Source organism: Opisthocomus hoazin, chromosome 5 (genome assembly GCF_030867145.1).
Source record: "Opisthocomus hoazin isolate bOpiHoa1 chromosome 5, bOpiHoa1.hap1, whole genome shotgun sequence".
Taxonomy (NCBI): domain Eukaryota; kingdom Metazoa; phylum Chordata; class Aves; order Opisthocomiformes; family Opisthocomidae; genus Opisthocomus; species Opisthocomus hoazin.
In genome coordinates, this window is record NC_134418.1 from 65,475,461 (window position 1) to 65,495,161 (window position 19,701).

General features: G+C 45.4%; 1 protein-coding gene across 4 annotated transcripts in view; it reads right to left on the minus strand.

Annotated features, from left to right (window-relative positions):
• The window catches only part of FBXW7 (F-box and WD repeat domain containing 7), a 185,333-nt gene that overhangs the window by 32,255 nt on the left and 133,377 nt on the right, over positions 1-19,701 (minus strand). The window contains exon 1 of one of the 4 annotated variants that reach the window (XM_075421565.1): positions 611-810. The exons of the other annotated variants lie outside the window; for them this stretch is intronic. Within the exon in view, the coding sequence (XP_075277680.1) occupies positions 611-754 (144 nt within the window). The 5' untranslated portion in view covers positions 755-810. Of the gene's footprint in view, positions 1-610; positions 811-19,701 lie in introns of those variants that run through there. 4 annotated transcript variants of the gene reach the window in all.

The following is a 19,701-nucleotide window of genomic DNA, read 5'->3' on the forward strand; positions in this document are numbered from 1 at the left end:
CCTTCCGAGAGGCTGCCGCCACCGCGCCCCTCCGCTGCTTCCCAGGCGCGGATCTCCCAAAGCACGCCTTAAAAACACCAAGGGGGAAGCCTGCGGTGGAACGAGCAGCTACGGCGATTTACTCTTTGGCGTTAGCCAAGAAAACACGACGTGCCCTGCTCCGCTGCCTGGTAATGGCTTCGCCCGCTCCTTTCGGTGGGGGTTTGCGGGGTTTTTTCCCCTCAGGTATTTCAGGGAACTTTCTGGCGGGGTCCACCACTTTCCGCGCCTCGCAAGACGCCGGGCAAACACCACGGTCACAACCGCCGCTTGCCACACGGAGAGGGTAAAACTTTCTCCACGGCAGCGGGCTCCAGCGGCACGATCCGAGCACCACCCAGGCGCCCGCGCCCCCGGGACGCGGCCGCGGCCGAGCCGGCGCCCCGCCAGCGCTCGGCCTCGCCGCCAGCCGAGCCCAGCTCCCCCCGGCAGGCAGCGTTCATTCACCGGGACTGCGGTACTGCCGAGCAGGGGGGCGAGGGCAGCGCGCCGCCCCGCACCGCCGCCCGCAGCTCTCCCCGCCGCGCACTGCGGCCGAGCGCGGCCCCCGCCCCCCCCCCCCCCCGCTCACTTTGTGGAAGATCATCTTGAGGGTGCCGTAGAAACCCATGGCGTCGGCGCGATTCCCCTTGCGCGGCGGCGGCCGGCGGCCGGGCAGGCGCTGGCAGTACAGCCCCTTCTCCGGCAGGTAGTTCACCGCCTCCCGCGCCGACATGCTCGGGCACGGCGGGCGGCGGCGGCGCGGATCGGCCCGGCCCGGCTCGCCTCGGCCCTGCCCTGCCCGCGCCGAGCCCGGCTCCCCCTGCCCGCCCGCCGGCCTGCCTGCCCGCCCCCCGTCCCTCCCCTCCCTCTCTCCCCGCCCGCCTCCGCAGCGGCGGCGCGGCACTGCGGGCTGCGCGGCCGGGAGGGGGCCGGCGGGCCGCGGCGGCGAGAAACCGCCCCTACCCCGGGGAGAGGAGAAGCAGCGCTGCGTGGGCTCGGGTTATCCCCCGTCCCCCCCCCCCCCGCCTCGGGGGCCGTCCCCCCTGCCGCCAGACGCTTGTTTCCCAGGGGGGAGCGAACCCGGCTCACTTCAACTAATCGCAGTTACACTGGCTGGCTGCGCTCGGACGTGACGCTGGCGGTCCGCGGAGGGACGCAGACCGGTCCTGCAGCAGCGCGGCCGGCCTGAGGGCAACCCGAAAGGCGCCGCGGCTCTGCCAGGGCAACGGAGCAACAGAGCGAGCGGGGCGGAGGACCCCGGCCCCGCCGTTATATAACGGGCGTTCGAATGTCCGAACGTTCGAATGTCCGAATGTCCACGGGCGGCGGGGGGCCTGCCCCGCGCGCCCCCGCGCCCCCCCCCCCCCCCCCCGGCTCCGGCCAGACAGCCCGCCGGCGGCACCGAGCCATCTTAGCTCGGCCTGCGAGCACGAGCGCTGCGCGGGGCTGTCCCCGTGAGGAGAGCCCCAGCTAATCACCCCAGCTAATTACTGGCGAGGGGACGCTCGGGGGTTTTCCGGCCGCTTCCGACTTGGCGCGCACCGGCGGCCCGTTCAGTTCGCTCTGAGGGCTGGGCCCAAGGGCCCTGAGGGTCCTGCCACTTGCTGTCCAACAGATACCTGCAACCAGCACAGCAGCGCTTGCTTTCTTTTTTATTTTTTTTTCCCCCTTTTCTATACAGACACCTCAAATCTCCAGCTCCTGCCTTTCCTCCTCGATTTTTATCTTCCCTCCCGCGAAGTTTTCTGCCAGAGTTCGGAGCACTGCAGGAGCACCCCCAGAAGACGACCTGCAGCCACCCCTGCGCTTGTCCCCCGGCGCGGCGGGGACTGGCGGTGCTCAGCAGCCCTCCCGAGGGAAAACCATCTTTATCACCCAAAGCAGTACAAAAAAAAAAAAAAAGTAGAAAAAAGAACACACATCTAAAGGAGTGGAATTACTTCCTGTAAAACCCGTCGGCTTCCTTGTTAGTACTTTAACAAAATCTCGTATGTGCTCTTACTTCACAACAGGTGAGCGTGCGAGGCGTTAGCATGCTCGGGGAAGGCACCATCACCGCCCCGCAGCGCACACGGTCCTGCTTCCGCACTGTTTGGCACGTCTCCCATCCAGCACTGAGTCCTCATGGTCTTTCTCGTCTTCCAGTGAAAATGGTTCTGCCCATCAAATCCTGGCATTTATGCCATTACCCATTAAACTGCAGTGCTGTATATTTTATGAGAACAAAATGGTCTTGAGTTGACTTCATACCTCAGATATGAACAGAGCTGTACATATCCCGAGAGACTATTACTGTCTTCCTTTGCTAGCACATCACATGCAAGGGGGAAGGAAAAAAAACACCACAGGCTGCATATACACATTAAATAATCACAGGAAGGAAATTAATACCCAAATCATCAGAGCAAGAAAGAATTTGAACATTATCGCTGTGGGGATTTAGAAATACTTTATATACATGCATGCATAATGCCCTGTAATGCTGACAGCTCCCTGTGTCCCTTCTCCAGCCCAGGAGCGCGCCCGATGCAGAGCGGGGACGATGGCCACCCTTCCTCCAGCACCGCAGCGGGCGCTGGCAGGAAATCCCCAGGGATCGGCCTCTCCCCCAGCCCAAAGGCCAGCGTAACCGTACCGCGTAACTGGATTTATCTTTTCAGCAAAATGTGCTTTGGAGTAAGCAGTCAATGAGTTGAATAATAATTAGAAATTACTGTTTTCCTCTCTTTTGGAGTACTACTATTGCCAATTCTTTCTCTTTTGATGCTGATTGGCAGATACTCTCTCACGGTAAACAAACACCGACTTAACTGCTAATCTCTGTGCCTCAGACAGGACCCTCGTAGTAACCCCAACAATCATTTGCTAGTGGCAGAAAACTTGATTTATCAGGTATTTATTCTGCACAACAGGTTTGGGGTGTTTCCTACTTTTAGATATAGAGATCCCACAGACAGGTTTTGACATCTGAACAGTGACCATCTTTCATCTAACAGTCGGCCTCTCGCAGAGCAAGAGGCAAAAATTGTACATGGATATGGCGCTGGCTCTCACCTATTTAGCATTTTTCTCTCCATAGTGGTACCGCTTTCTATTGTCTACAAATAAAGAATCATCCTCTCTACCTCAAGTTAAGTTGCATAGTCTCAGGGTAGTTGTGAGATTACTCTAGTTGGGTGTCTGCTCTTCCCCAAAGTGCCTAACCACAGCCTGGGCTGTCTGTAGTCAATGGAGATCTGTAGTCGATGGAGAGGAACACACTCCACCAGAGGGTGAGGACACCTACCGTTAGGCTCCTGCTCTAAATTACTGTCTAGAAAGGGCCTTCTCTCTCTCTCTCCCTGAAGAACTCCTTTCTCCTTGGAAAAATTTAGTGTCATGGATACACCTCACTTTCAACTGGAAGAAACAGCGAAAGAAATGATTTAAGACTTCGCAAAAGCAGCAGGAACTGCCCAGCCCAGAAGACTGAGCAGCACTGCAGGTCACACAGCTTCACTCGGCACCTTCCTGGAAAGTACAACAGTGGAGGAGTAAGACCTCAACCCCTCAGATGCTTTTGAGAGCCCGACAGCAAGTAGCAGAGATGATGTCCATTTACATATTTACTGACATTTCACAGAATCATAGAATCATTAAGGTTGCAAAAGACCTGTCACATCATCAAGTCCAACCATCCACCCAACACCACCATGCCTACTAAACCATGTCCCGAAGTGCCACATCTATGTGTTTTTTGAACACCTCCAGGGATGGTGACTCCACCACTTCCCTGAGCAGCCTGTTCCAATACCTGACCACTCTTGCAGGGAATAAAGTTTTCCTAATATCCGATCTGAACCTCCCCTGACGCAACTTGAGGCCACTGCCTGTCGTCCCATCGCTGGTTACCTGGGAGAAGAGACCAGCATCTGCCTCACTACAACCTCCTTTCAGGTAGTTGTAGGAAGCGATCAGGTCTCCCCTCAGCCTCCTCTTACTTAATGGTATAAAGTAAATGCTCATCGCAAATTGAGGTAGACTGAGAAAGACTATAGCTTATACAGCAACATTAATAGAAAAATCAAAAGTTGCCATGTTTCTTTCCCTATTTGATATATGATCAACTTCCAAGGTTGGTTTTATTTTGTTTAAGCCGAAGATATTTTTTCAAGTTTTTAAAACCACAAACAGCCTACAACTCATGACATTTAGAAAAATGTCTACGCTAAAATTACATAGCTTCCAGTGGACACAAGTCCAATCTTATTTCCCATCAGTACTGCCAGCTCTTAATTAATAAAAATTCACACCATCCAATTCTTTTCCTGTTGGCAACATTTCTAGCACCTTTACCAGTTTGTCATGTGGCATGCTGTAATTAAGACCGTCTATTACTTCTAATGAAACAGTAGAATGAATTACAGAAATCACCCGCAGAGCTATATAATCCCCAGAAGAACAGAGATTACAGTGCAACAGACCAAAGGAATAACATTTTTGTTTTTTTGGTTGGAGAAACATTTTTGAGCGGAGAGACCACAGGACGGTCTGGCCATGGTAACGGCCAGTCAGCATTTTGGAAGTACACTGGTGCTTAAACCATGGAATGCAAAAACCATAATTGGCATTTCATGTACACATATGTGCATTAGGAGCATAATGTGTGCAGGAGGAACTGTGGAGCAATATGGTTTGGTATCTCCATTAGTATCGATAACTGCATCATCCAAGACAGTGCCAGAAGGGATTCTGTGTACTCTGCACATTTAGCAGACGTTTAGCAGACTGACTCCTTTAGAAATATTTCAGAGGGATTTGAGTGTGTTGTCTAATAGGATTGCTTTTTTTTCCACCCAGGAAACCGAACGCCCTAACCAAGTGGGGCCAAATCCTTGGCTGTACAAGATTTACCCTGGAGACAGCGAAGACGACCCGGGAAGGACAGTCACGCTTAGTTTTTTTCCCTTTCTCAGATGTGGACCCGCTTGGGTTTTAAACACTTCCCTTCTGCTTGGTAATCTAGTTAGGGCAGCTGCAGCAGCCAGCTCTTTGTCTTCTATATTCGACCTCTTCATCCAACCACATACTTCATTTAATTTGCCAAATGCTCCCATTCAAGCAAGAATCTGGCCCCACAGAGAGGTACTTCTGCCATCTGCTTTAGGCGTTTAACTACAGCCTAGCTTAGCACACCTACATTTAAAAGCCGAAGTTCCCCATTCAGTCAATGAGAAAGGCAGATACTAGAGTCCAACTTCAAGTCTTAGAAGAGGAGCGAAAAATCCCATACTATTGCAAGTGTTAAACACATTCCAAAGTAATTCAGGGCAGGCCTTTCCTCTACAAAAGGGCACCACTATCACTGTCAGATCTTTGTCTTTTTGAATGTGTTATGAAATGAAACAAGTGACCCACTGGGATCTTGGAAATCCCATGTTCTCATGGTTTCTTCTGGTTCAGCTTGGATTTATTAGCACTGATCCTAGGTGCTGAGCTGGACGGATTTTATGGGTACATTCCATACCTGCAGGCAGGGCAAGACAAAGTTTTAGGACACTGACCAATTAAGGAAAAGTGATATCTGATAACAGGCAAAGTTCAAGGGCACAGCGTACAATGTGCCTTATCGCACAGGTGTAACGGTGTGTTTGAGTAGAATATACAATTAGCATTGATGCAACAGAATGGACTTGAAGAAATGAATTCAAGCGCACCAGTTTGTGACCAACAGCTGCTACGCTCAGAGTAGGAAGGAAGAAAAAGTGGAACGTGGCTCCCTGCAACGCAGTTTAGATGGAGGAATTTCTACTCAATTTACTTGTAATGCCTGCAGCAGGCTTAGAGAGGTCCACTCCAGCATGCTTGCCTCAACACAGCTACAGAAAGAAAGTGAAGTTCATCATCTTGCATAGGACAAGTCAAACACAGTCCTGCACATTGCAACGTGCACTGATCAGTAGCTTACTGATCAATGACACAGTTTTGCAGTATTGATGAACTTAAGGTTTGGGATGAAGCAGGCAAAGCAACGGGAACTCTGTTATGGGAGGAAGAACACACAGAGGCGGAACAGTAAATTGCACAAAGTCTTCTAAAGCTTACTTCAGTGGAGTGTAGAATACATATTACAAAGTATGAAAGGTACTACTGAATTGTTTTACTAATTGCATAATGTTTCTTGGCAAAGCATTTTGAAGACTGCTTTCACACCGAAATTTCCCACACGTTATTATTATTTCCATGCAAAGTAAGGTACTGTAGTTAAACAAAATTGTAAATAGCCACTAAGTTTTGTTTTTGCAGGGAAGGAAATGGCATAGATAGCAGCTGAAAAAACAGATTAATATTTATTAATAAAGTCTTGATTTTATTAGAATTGTATGAACTTTGATTATAAATACCGTTCCTAAAGGTATATATCTGTAGCAGAGACTTCCCATAAACCACTTCCTCTTAACATCAGCCTTTAAAAAAATATCAACTTTTAAATATATTGTGATAGGATTCAAAAGGTGTGCTAGTCAATGGCTGCAAAAATAGCTGTGAAAATGATTTATACACGAAGCATATGTAACAGACTTCAGTGCTGGATATTCAGAATAAACTTCAAATCATGTTTTAAGAGCAGGGAGATTGGACAGACAGGCTGAATGTAACACGGCATCACCGTGGCTCCAGCAGAGCAGAGCTCCCCTCTGAAGGTCATCCTTCCTGTCCTTGCGGCTGGCTGCCTCTAGTTGGGCACAGGACTGGCAACATATGCTTTGATGCTTAGGTTGTTTTAAAGGAGTACAGCCAAACCTGTCATCCACCCATTTACGGGTGGTTCCACACACTGTTTCTTGGTGGCAACACCATCTTAAAGATATCCCTGCTCATTCCCATCCCCAAATGGCTCTCGCCCTCATTTCTGCAGGAACAAACATCTGTAGAAATGCTCTGTGAACCAGATTCATTAACTGATGCAGGGTGAGGAGAAATAGTTTTAAGTTTTTTCCTTTGGGGATTTTTTTTTTTAGAACCAGTTTCTAGTTTAATTTTCCACTGAGCCTTCACAAACAACTGAGCCAGCAGAAGCAAACGAGCGATTCACAGGCAGGGCACAAACTTCTTGAGCCAGCTACACCACTGAGAGAAAGGTATGAGGAACTGTGACCATAGCGTCCCACGCAGAGAGCATAAGCCTATAATTTACACCTCGAGGCATCGCTCTCTCGGCTATAGTTCGATGTGCATTTAAGCCAGCACAGCCACGGGGTGGGGGAGCACAGTCCCTGCACCCGCGGCTGCCCTTGGCCATTCATTTCTACGCTTGCGTGACCTTCTCAGGTGTGCCGCCACAGCCTCGGCTGTGTGGCCGTATGGTCAGCCGGGGTGGCAGCGGACCTAGGGACACTTTTTTTTCTGGGCTACTTTTCAGCCAGGTCAGGCTCCCCATCTCCCTCACTGCACGGCCACACAGATGTCTGTGCAGCACAGTATAGCCTGTTCTCCTTTTTAACTTCTCCAAGCCCGCAGGAGAGCTACCTTAAACGCTTGCCAAACTACAGCCTTAGGTGAAGTGGGAAGGAACTGGGGGTTTAGGCTTTGTCCTCCCAAGCCAGGGGGCTGTATAATTACCACAGAGCAACTTGTTTGCATTGAAAAACATACTTGAGTCTCTGTCAAATGGAAATGGACACTCAAATATTAAAGTTTTACCATAAAACAAGTACAACAAGGTGAACCACAGGCAGGGGGTATAATGTCAACCTTCCTTAAACATGTCATGTTAAAACTCCAGGGAGCTTGTCTCATTAGAAGTGTGTATTATTTCACTGAAAAAAAAGCCAAAACATTTTCTTCCCAAAGCATATATTTTTTCTTGTTAAAGAGATAAATGAAAACAAAAAATATCAGTGGAGTGAGGCTTCATGTTGCTTTTAATTCCCTATGACAGTAACCACATGCAAGTTTCCTACAGAGAAATCTTGCATGGTTTGTTTTAGAACTAGCAATATTACCATATAATAAACATTTTTCATAATGCATATTCATAAGGAGCAGAGTTAAGGTTGCTAATGCAACCTGCACTTTCATGTACGTGACTGCCTTCCGTGCAACAGGAACATTGTGAGTTACTTTTTTGTGCTTTGTTTCTACACGGCATTGTTACATTATTCACTTTTCAAAGGAAGAAGAAGGTACTACATATAATGCGTCTTGCAAAACATTCACTAATGGCAGCAGATCGTCATAAAAACTGCGTCTGCATTCATTGTGCTGCTATTAAAGTTAACTGTAATCTATTTATTATATCATTAAACTTAACATATTGTAAGATGAATTCTATTTATAGATGCAGTAATAGCTGTGCTAATCACTCAAGTTCACATTGAACAGGGCTATGCTTCTGTCTGAGACACAGCAGCAGTTGCTTCAGAGACCAAAGCATGTTCCCAAATTTCCCGAAGCGATGACCTTGCGCGCTCCGTCCTGCGCAACCCCGAGCGGGTGGCTGTGGCCAGCCAGCCTGGCGTCGGCCGGCCGCACTGCCGGCCCCTGCACCCGCCGGCTCCCAGGCGTGCTCCGCGGAGGATGCGGGCACCGCGCATCCCATCCCGGTTCCTCCCTCTTCTCCCGGACAGCCTTGCGCCGAAGGCCCCTGCAGCCAAGGGCAGCGGCTGCCCCGCCAGCACCCAGCCAGCGCTGGGGCACAGGGTGTTCAGCCCGGGGCAGCACAAAGACAGCAGTCCGTGCTTCACTCTTTCGGTACTTATATGGTCGCTTTCTAAAATACCACTCCCGGGCTCCATTTTTAGTAATTTTATCTTCAGTTCTATCATAGTCATTTCGCAGATTCTCCCTGTGACATAGTCCATAAAGCCAGAAAACCATGCACTTGAGACCGTTCTTAAACCCTACCACAGGCACACAAAGCACAAGCCCTTCTTGCAGATCAACAGATGATGACCACAATAGCAAAAAAAACCCCAACCCTAACAGAACTCTGTTCCTTTTTTCAATATTTCAGCCACAGAGCTGAGCTGGGTTTGTTTATATTGACTAGAATGTTTCCAAATTGGTGAAACATGCATTGCTGCCTTTGAACACCAGTGGTCAAACTGTTTCCACTCAAATAGAAGCAGGTTGGGAAATCACCTTTGTACAGAAAAAGTCTGCTTGGACTTGGGAGGCTTTCCAAAAACGTCTGTTGTTCACACTGAATACAAATAGAGCACTGGTATCTACTGCCTGCTTTCTGTTAAGTTTTCCATTTTTATTTTCTTTGGAGATAGCTTAATTTTGATTTCCAAGGGAAGTGCTTATTTATCTGGCTTAATCTATAGAAATCTATTTACAAAATAGTTTCTGTCCCTCGTTTGTGGTACGTGAGAATGATAAGCTGTTAGTGGTGAGCATTTCGGCTACAGACAGAAGAATTCCTGGAATTACAGATTATACCAGAAGGATTTAGGAAGAATTTGAAGAAAAAAAATATTAAAAATGTCAAATCTCTTTTCTTACGTGCGTTACCTAAAGAGAGTATAAAGGTTACAAAACCAAGCATTCAAAGAAGTTTGAAGTGACAGGTGTAAGATGCTTTTACTCCTAAAAAGCTGCTTACCGAGACAGCCCTGTGCATGGTGCATACTAAGTAAGACACAGATTCTGTGGAAAAAACAGCGTCTGAGGCTGTGATTTAAGGTGCATCGTTACGCACTTGTGCACGCGCACCTAGCCGCTTGTGCACATGCGCCAAGCTTGCAAAGGCAAACCTGCGAACATTTCGGACATGGCATCCCGGCAGGATTTTGTAATGTCAAGGGAATTTCATCTTCCCCCCATCATTTGGCAGCGCAGTGACTCCCTATTCGGCGTGCCAGTGGCACGGGAACAGCCTGAGCCCCCAGGTGATGCCCCACCACGGCAGGTAACCAGCAGAAATACAGCAGGATGCCACCCTTGGTGCAACAGCTCTTCCCTGTCCAGAGGAAGATGAAACGTGACGCACCAGCAAGTCTCAGGGGAGTCTGCTGATAGCAGAACGATAGGGCCCACGAATCTCACCCTCGGAGAGGAGTTTGTTCGGTGGAACGTGTGTGAATCTCCTGGGCAACCCCCGTCCCTTCCTCATCCTCACTTCTCTGTAATCACTGGCCCCAAGGTACTCCATTCCCCTGCTCTCAGCTCCCTTCATCAATCTCCTCGCCCAGCAATTTCCCGTTAGTGTCCTCCCTTCTGCCCTCTCCACAGCATCTCAGTCTAACGAGACTTATTGTCCCACCTTCTTGCTCGTTTCCTTTGCTATCCTCTTCCATGTTTTCTCCTTTCCTGGAATTCAGGGGAAGCATTTTTCTATACAATGTCCAAGCATCAGCAAGGAGGGGGGGATGTGTCTGGACTGCAGGACATAGAGGATATTTAGCTTTTTTCCCCCCCATACTTGGCCACATCTGTGGAGCAGCTGGAAGCAGCCACTGTGGGGAAGACACAACTTTGCCCACATTGCCTTTGGCTACAGCGTGCTCAGTGAGTCCAGGGAAAGGGCGCAGGTCGGTCTGTCAGCACTGTGACCTGGTGGGACGCTGACTCCTCGCAGCCCAAAGTGTCTCTGGTACACGCAGACAGCTGTCTTTTCACGCACAGCCTAGACACACGCTGCCCTACTGCTAAGCGCCGGCAGCGGTTAGAAAGGGGACAATTACACATTATACTTGCTTGATCCAGCTTCTTATTCTCACCACAACCCATGCCCACGGTAGAGCACGGAGAAGGGGATTTACTCATCTTCCACCAACCCTCATGATTTATTGCCATGACAACTCTCCCCTCTCCAGAGGCCTGGGGGAGCCACGATGCGAGTTGGTTTCTCCTGAGTACATTCTTCCAGCCACGGCGAAATCGATGCCAAACCTTTGCACAAGAGAAAGGAATGCCAGGCACGCCGGGGTCACACCAGACGCTTTGAAGCCTTGCTAACCCACTGTCATTAACCTTACGCTGTGCAATTTCATGTCAAAGGGGGCTACGGGCGGAGCGGGCAGGCCAGCAAACCTGCCCCATCTAAACGAACTCTTCCCGGAGCAGGTGCTTCCAGTCTCCAAACCACACAGGGTGCGTGGCCTGCCCCCACAAGAATCGCAGCACTGCATAATTTAGGGTAAGCAGTCCCTCACCCAGATGAGAGGCATGAGAATTGTTAATCAATTTTTTATTTTTATTTTTACTGAATCTAGCATTATTTAGGTAAGATTAGCGATAGATATCTCTATTACATTTGAGCCCAGAACAGGTATTTATAACAGAGATCTCACACAGTACGTGAAAAGTATGAAATAAGGTGGCATATTTCACAGTGTTTCAGAGAGATTTTTAGACAGTGCTACCTGTATGGAAGCTAAGAACCACAGCATAAAAAAAGAAAATGGCAATACCTGTCCACTGTTGTGTCTACGTTTCTTTTAGGAAACCATTTTGTTCAGTAAAAGCTTATGCTCCCTTTATCAAGCTCTAATATTTATATTTGAATTAAAAAAAATAGAAGTAAAAAAAACCCATTTCTGCTCTCAAGGAAACGTGCATATTGCAGCCTTTACATAACCTCAGACATCACATATTCAACCATTTCTCCAAATCGTCTGTCAACTTGCCAGTTCAGTGTAATGCAACTGAAATAATCCACTCACTGTGGGATAAATAGCAACTCAGTTATCTAAATTCCTGGGGTTTGAAACTTACAATTTCTTTATTTTTAGACAGGATGGAGCAAACTAGAGATTTCAGACATTTTTGGCTTGCTCTTCCATTCAGTTGTAACCACAAAATTAGATGGCAACCATGGTTTTAAAGTTGGTCATGTTACGCAGACTCTTAGTTTTTCAGAAATCCAGTTACTGAAGGAAACATAGCCCATCTAATGTTCTGATTTACCAAAAAAATGAAACCAATGAAATGCTACAAAGCAAAATGCATAGGAATAGTTCAAGTCACCAATGTGGTTGACTGTATGGGGAAGTTTATTCTTTGCATCTTAAACTATTTTCATACTCCAGAAATACGCAAAATATTACAAACTATTATTTGAAATTACTGTACAAGAAGAGGGATTAAAGATCTTGCAATAATGCCTGTGCAAATGTACATCCTAATTCCTATTCCTTCTCTTTTGCTGAAAGCAACTGCTAAAGCATGTTATTAGCTGTAAGATTGCTAAAGCGAAGCCAGCGGTTTTCTGACAAATCTCTAGGGGGTTTTTTTTGCCCACTTTCCTTTTATTATCATATTCCATCTCTAATATTCAATCAGTGCCAAACTGGTTTATGTATGCCAATCTTTCTCACAGAAACGGAAAAAGAAATCCTGCTATACGTCCTAGGCCTGCTGATGTGATAGGGAGAGACTCAGTGGAAGTGGGAAGGAGAAACGGGCGGGAGGAGTACGAGAGCACCAGTCTGCAGTCTGGTATTTAGCAGAAATCTGTTTTCTGACCAGAAAGTTGGCAAAAATCAAAACACAGAGTACAATTACGTTCCTTGTAATTTAACCTTCAGCATGAGCTTCACACATCAAGTGGTCTCTTCCCTTTAGTCTAATTCCATACGCAGAACAAATTAGTGGCCAGATCTGAATAATCCCCGTTTTACTATCTACCTCCAACACAACCTGCTACAAGCCACTGACCAGATCATTCACTTATCAAACTACATTTAAATCTCTATGCAGTTATTTAAATACAGTCCCATTGTTAGCTGAATTCCCCCTTGGAACCAGATTTGAGAATCTTCACTTTTGTGCCTTGTAAAATCATAGATAATGTTTAGGAATATTTGATTAAAAAGAAAACTCTGGGAAGTACTCATTTGCTGCTTGTATATTTGCTCATTAAAATTTTATAAAAACAGTCTTAATGGAATACTACAACCTCATTCATGCTGTTGAATAAAGTGATTTAAACTGGCAGGAACAAAGTTTAAATACACTTCTTCCCAGCTAACTGTCGACAGCTTTTTTACGGCCTGCAGAGACAGGTATGACTCATGCCTACGCTGTTCTTCAAAAACTATTTTAAAATGCAGATTTTTTCCACTGGTCTATTGTGCTTTACAAGTAACTGCAAACTGAAAGAGACTAAAATTAGAAGGCAGACCACTATCACCAGAGGGATTAGAAACTCCTAGGCTATGTTGATTCAAAAAGCTGAATTGGTTGACCAATACGAGGGACTGTTTTATGCTGGTTCCTACGAGATTTCCGGCAAACTTCATTCAAAGTCTCTCCCGGTTACAAATTATTTGAAATCCCTGTGTTTAGGAATAGCGGGTGGTCTCTGGATTTGCATGCAACATTACACTGAGCAACCCTCTTACTCTCTGGTTCGCAAGACTGAAAAAATGAAGGTGTTCACCCTGACCTTAGTAAGTTGAAACGAGCACACTACCTGGTCACAAGTCATCTGGCAAAGGTTTGGGTTTTTAAACTACAGCAACAATCTTTTCATGTGCCTTATGAAAAGTATGATAATATTTACTGATTCCGATTAACACAACGTAAGCTTGGTAGAAAGCTAATTTAAGAAGGAATCCAACAGCCTCAAGTTTAGATTGAGCAATCAACCTGCCAAGCAAAATACAGCAGAAGATACTAACCTTCCTCATAATTCAGCGCGGCATTTTAGATACTGCAGACTACTGGGTTAAAAGCTAAAACGGTAAGATACATTTCAACTTAAGATAGGGATGTCAGTCGCCTTATCGGCACAGTCCTCCAAACAGTCCTCTGAAATCCTCTTCCTCTTAAGCCAGACAAGCCCCAAATCTGTGGCAAGATGTGTGGGCTACTCAGCAGTAAAAAGCCACTGACTAGGTGCTCTCAGTGTAGCATCTTGTTCACCAGAAAATCTGAATATGCTTTGTGCTCCTTAATACAAAATACCGAGGGGAAAAATGCGAAGTACTTAATTTGCCATATCACAGAGGAAAGATAAATGTCTCTCAGCAGGTCAGGATATCAAGAAGGAAGAACATTTACACTAACTGGGATTCGTTCACTTTCCCATTCATGATAACTAGTTACATTACTATATTACATGAATCTAGTTTAAGAACGGATTTCTTTTCCTTTTACAGCAGGTAGACAGCTGGCCATCTTGTGTTGCACTCTGAAAAGAGCTAGAAAACATGAATAGTGAGCTGGGTTAGCTGTTCAGGGCTTCACATTAGACGTGGGAAAAAGAAAAGAGGAAGACTCAGCCAGAGTCTGCACTCATCTAAAGCATGGGTCACCAGTTCCAAGACACGGAGAATCCAATTCATTTCCCATTTCCAAGTTCCAGGGACATCTATTACAATCTAAAAGGTATCTGTTCTGAAGAGCTGTGATCCTAAAGCTGTTCACTAAGCAGAGGCAGTGTACACCAAGGTTAAAGAGGTGGCTGCAGCAAAAGAAATCTCATCTCAGAAGAAAAAAAAAAGTGAGAAAAACAATCACCATGCACCCTCCACCCCCACAAAAACTATTCTTTTTTCTTGCAATAGAAAGTGGAACTCTAACTCACAAGTTTAGCAGATGCCCAAGTATAAGCATGGGGGTACCAGCCCGAGGAGCAGTTGTAAAGGCTGTGAGAACAACCAGCAGGCCAAATCCAATCCTCTAGATTTTTTGGAAGGCTATATTCTTTATCAGCATCTGGCAGTTAGTATTTGTCTAGCTTTATATCTACCTAAATATGCAAATAAGCAAGCAAAGTGTCTTCACCTTCTGAGGAGAACTTGTGTTCAGGGATACCTCATACCTATAGAGACCCCAGTGAGCAGTTCAAACATGGTGAATCTTTTCTCTCTACTGAGGTGCCGTCAGACTTAGCTCTTGATGAAACAGAACATGTAACTGGTCTCCAAACAAGACCCCACTATGCAACCAGTCGGCTGATGGTGCCAAGAAGTTTTCTGAGGGTAGTTTGAAATTAGACGGACAAAGGCGGCTGCAGTATCATCCCGCTGGGCCGCCCTCACCTATCTAGCTTATGCTCTCTAACGTAAGTCTAAACAGTAACATCTATATCTGAACAAATCTGGTCCTGCCCAACGAAAACCTCAGCCTGAAAGAAATTACCAACTGATTCCTTCCAGACAACACAAGAATTTCAGGAATGCAAATTAACCACTTTATGCCCTTGACAGGTCTTTCTAAACCTTCTACCAGTTCTTCCAGCTTTTCATCTCCCCAAAACAAAACCGCGGTTCTCAGAAATACTCTGGCAGAGCACACAGCTAAGGAAAAATTTCCCAGTGCTCAGATGTTAAGCCCCCCTCCCCCCGGCATTAGTGTCTTCAAAATGTTTTTTAAATGAAAGGGAAAAGAGGAGCAGCTTGCAGTAGTTTCCATAAAATGCAATTATACAACCTTTTATCTGTATGGATGCCAGCACAGAATTGCATTATTCTTTCGAGGCCTTTGGGAATGAGGTGAGAATATTATCTTGATCTGCATTAAACCAGTAACAGAATTGAGTATATTTGCTTCCTCATGTTCAACTAATTTTAAGAAGCTCCTAATACATTTGTTAGCACTTTTTGGGAGTGATTTCGAAGCTGGAAAGGAAGAGAACAGATAGCTCAACGTGTATAATAAGGACTTGTCAAATAACATCAATATTCCCTGTAATAAGATCGCCCTTTCAAAGTAAGAACTACTTACAGATACGGTAGAGATCCCAGCTCAGTGGGACCAAATGGAGCGAGGGGCCTACAAGCTGAGGGCTTAACTAACCTAAAGGAGAGAAGGAATAAAAACTTGGCTAGGAATCAGACTGTTTACTCATGTTGCCATTTCCACCTTTTGGTTGTAAAGAAACCCTGTGGCAGTGGCTGGGAACAGCAAGTCTACAAGCGCACGCTCTCCAGATCAATTCCTCTATACAGACCAGAGAGGATGACTTTAGACTACATCAGTAGAAAACTGCAGTTGACAAGGAAATAAATCCTTTAGAAGAGGAGGATACAGTGATTTTCCCAGTTCAAAACCCCTTTTCAAATCTATGGGAAGGTGACCACTGACCATCAAACCACCCTAGACGAGAGGTCTTTCTATTCCAGAAACATTCCTCATGCCTACTGCTGTCTCCTCCTAATGAAATGCCCACACCCTCTAAAGATTTCCTTCACTGTAAGACAGGGACTGAGTGTACTTTCATAAGCTTTTCTGAAACAAACTGGTCAACACCAGCCATGGGTATATCCTCTTCTGGATATAGCTATACCAGAAGAAGCTGTTACTCTTCCCTCCTTAACCTATTCCAGTCAGTGAGCTAAGCTGGCTTATACAACTATATATAGTAGCAGATCTTTGGCAATTAATGCACTTTTTTCCCCTTAAACAGGCTAAGAAGTGATGACATGAGCAGCTTAAGTGGCAGATCTGAAACAGCAGAAGCCTGCTGGCAGGATGCATGACAAATACCTGCAAGTGGCCTGAAAGGTGGCAGTTTATTCAACCAACATAGTTGAGTTGGAAGATGACATGTTCACAGTGCCAACTGGTCAGACTCACAGCAGCCAAAAAACATTGGATTTCCTATTGGTTGGATAAGTGATACGAATTCCTTTGGAACTCACGGTACTGCCAGGATTTGAATGGTGATCTTCTAAACCCGTATTACTGCTGCTTTAACCATTAAAGATTCCTGAATCTGATGCTTGCAAAGAGTGGCATACCTGACTTTCAAGAGTGGCTTTCTTTGAGAAATTCTGGAGGTAAATGACTTAATCCAACATCAAGAAATCTGTCGTAAAATTCAGTTGTGTTTGCTATCTACTGTTGCAGTTACAGGACCTCCTTCTTCTGTACTGGCAGTCCCAGCTCATCCACACAAACACATACACAAAAAACTCCTTATTGTGTGATGGGGCAGGCCAAGTCATCTGTTGCACAAGGGCTTTGCACAGATAGATACACAGATAGCCTTGCTAAAACACATTTCATTTATTCAGTTCAAAAGACAACTTAGTTGAGTAAACAAGTCTTTGGTCTAATTTATCTTTTTTTTAAAAGGAGTCCCGAGTTCTGTTTCTAGTGCTATTAGATGCAACTTTGCAACATCTCTTGGCTCTGTGAAAGGAAAACTATAGTAAGATACTCACAGGACAGATATACGAGAGACCTAAGTTCTGTTAAGAATTACATGTTAGTAAATAGACATGGGGTCACCTCGTAAACAGCTAACAGCAGCTGGCTGCAGTGAAGATTCGGATTCATTGTCCGTGGCTTTCTCAGTTTATGAGACAGGTTAGAGAAGCAGCGAGAAACAGCAGCACAAGGTTTAATACATAATAGCCGATAAAGTATAAACTTTCAGAGACCCTGGATACGTGCTCTGAAGCCCACTCCACAAAGATTCCCTTACTATTGCTCAGGCCAGCTAAATGAAACTGAATTTTCCTTCTGCAGGCATAAAATGATACATCAGAGAAACAAACTCTAGTAACCTTTTTTTGATGTGTTTTGGAAGTGGTTTTGGTTTCACCAGATGGAAAGGTCTTCCGATGAAATCAAAGTGATTCTGCTTAGATATTATTCATAATGTGCATTTGCACCCACATAAAAGTTCCAATTTCACAACCAACTGATTTTTATTAAGGAAGATATGTACTCCAAACCCACTGATGAAATATCTACAATATCTTCGAATCACACACCTCCTTCACCACCTTCCACAGACCTTGTACTGCCACGCCAACTCACCAGATGCTTTTACTACAGAGCCCTTGCTCCTGCTACAGCGATGCCAGCCGAGCGTCCCTCAGACTGCACCTACACTCCGCGGTGATGCTACGGCTGCTGCACCAGTGGAAGCAGTGCCCGCCGTGCCCCAGGGGGTGACAGGCTTGCCTCCGTTGTCCGTCACTCACCCGCTCCTCTGCAGCCCCTGCGCCCGCCAGCAAAGCAGCTCTTGCCCAAACAGCCCAACCTATTCCACTCCAATCGAACACACCAGGCTGGCAGAGCCTTGCTATTTAAAATATCCATTCCATTTTGACAAACAACTTTGCCAGCAGATTTGAGAGGGCATTTCCCTCAAACAGAGGGCTTGTGCTGAGTTTACCCAGGGAAACAATCTACGAGACTTAGACACGTGTTTATCAGTGACGGCAACGGTGTAGACTAAGCTCCTGGATTTTGCAGAGAGGTGGCTGTGGAGCACTAGCATGTTGCTTCTACTAGCTATGCTGTGGGAGCAAGGTGCCCACAAACAGCTGGAAGAAATAATATCTTAAGCTGCTGCAGCTTCTTGTTACAACTGGATCTGAGCTCTTTGCCAACAAAAGTGCTCTTCGCCCAGCTTTGCTGTAACCAGATGAAGAGTTTGGTTAGCTGAGAACTAGCAGGTAAAAATTGGGACCTTCTAAGACATAAGACCTTATGGCTACATCAGCAAAGCTATTACACAAACAATCATCACTTCTATGAAAAGTACTGTGGCAGAAGCAACCATGCTCACTTTTTTCTTTAACCAGAAAATCTCTGTATGCTATCATGAGGGCGTATTCATTATCCATGTGATTTGCCTGTAAAATTATAAGCTGTCACAGATGACCTCTGACTGGATAATGAAAAATAATATGGTAGTCTACAACTTAGAACATACTTTGGCCATAAAGGTACCAAAAAAAAAAAATCACCCCCCTAAAATCTTCGACAAAGCTGAATCTGCTTACAGAAGTTTAGGACATTACTAACTGACTTGAAGGACGCCTTTTAAAGGCTTTATCTGCAAGCTCTTTAAGAAATCCACTCATGTACAGAAATCTGCAATAGGAAAAAAATCCTGGGAGGAAGAGTTCAAATATACAAAAAAGTACAAAGTCAAAGACAGTATAAAGAATTTATGACCTTCCCTCTCTGTGTGTCTTTTTTTAAAACTCCTGTTTGAATACCTGATCTTCTTTATGTTTTTTTTTCCTTTCTTCTTTTAAAATCTGTTCAGTGGTAAATAAACAGAAAAGCTAATTCCTCTCCCACCTATTTTAGCAAAGTGGTAATAATATTTTTTTTAAGTTGCAGCAGACATGAAGATTATTACTTATTTGAACACAGCAGATTTATTTGAATAATTATTTAATCAATAAAAACATGCATTTCTTTAAACATGGTACACTTACTGAGATGAAAAAGCTCCTCTTACCCTATAAACAATTTTCCTTCCATATTAGTGCACGTCACTTTAGTTTCTTGTGCCAAGATGCATGCAAAAGGTGTCTTACACAAATATTTTTATGTAAAATCCTCAAGGTAGTAAACACACAAGTAATTTCACAAAAGAAAAGTAACTGTTTATAATCAGAGACCAGAATTTGATGCTAGTATTTAAATAATATATTAGAACTTTACCACAAAGAAACAACATTGACCTTAGTTAATGACCAGAGACAGCTAACTTTTCTTGTATGTTTGGAAAAGATATCAAAAGAAAAAAAGTAGGAAAAGGTATTAACTTTGCTTTTGAGAGCTGACAGTAAAGAATTTCTATACTTATTGTTAACCTGTGTTATATCTGAATTCAGCCATTAAGATTTATGTCCTTTTAGTTCCAAAAATGAACGGGAACTTTACTCTCGGAACTCCAGAAGCCATAAAGACAACACACAAAGAACCGTGAATGCGACGGAGCAAGTAACAAGCCTGAAGTTCAGTATGTGCTTCTCTCCGTTATCAGTGCAT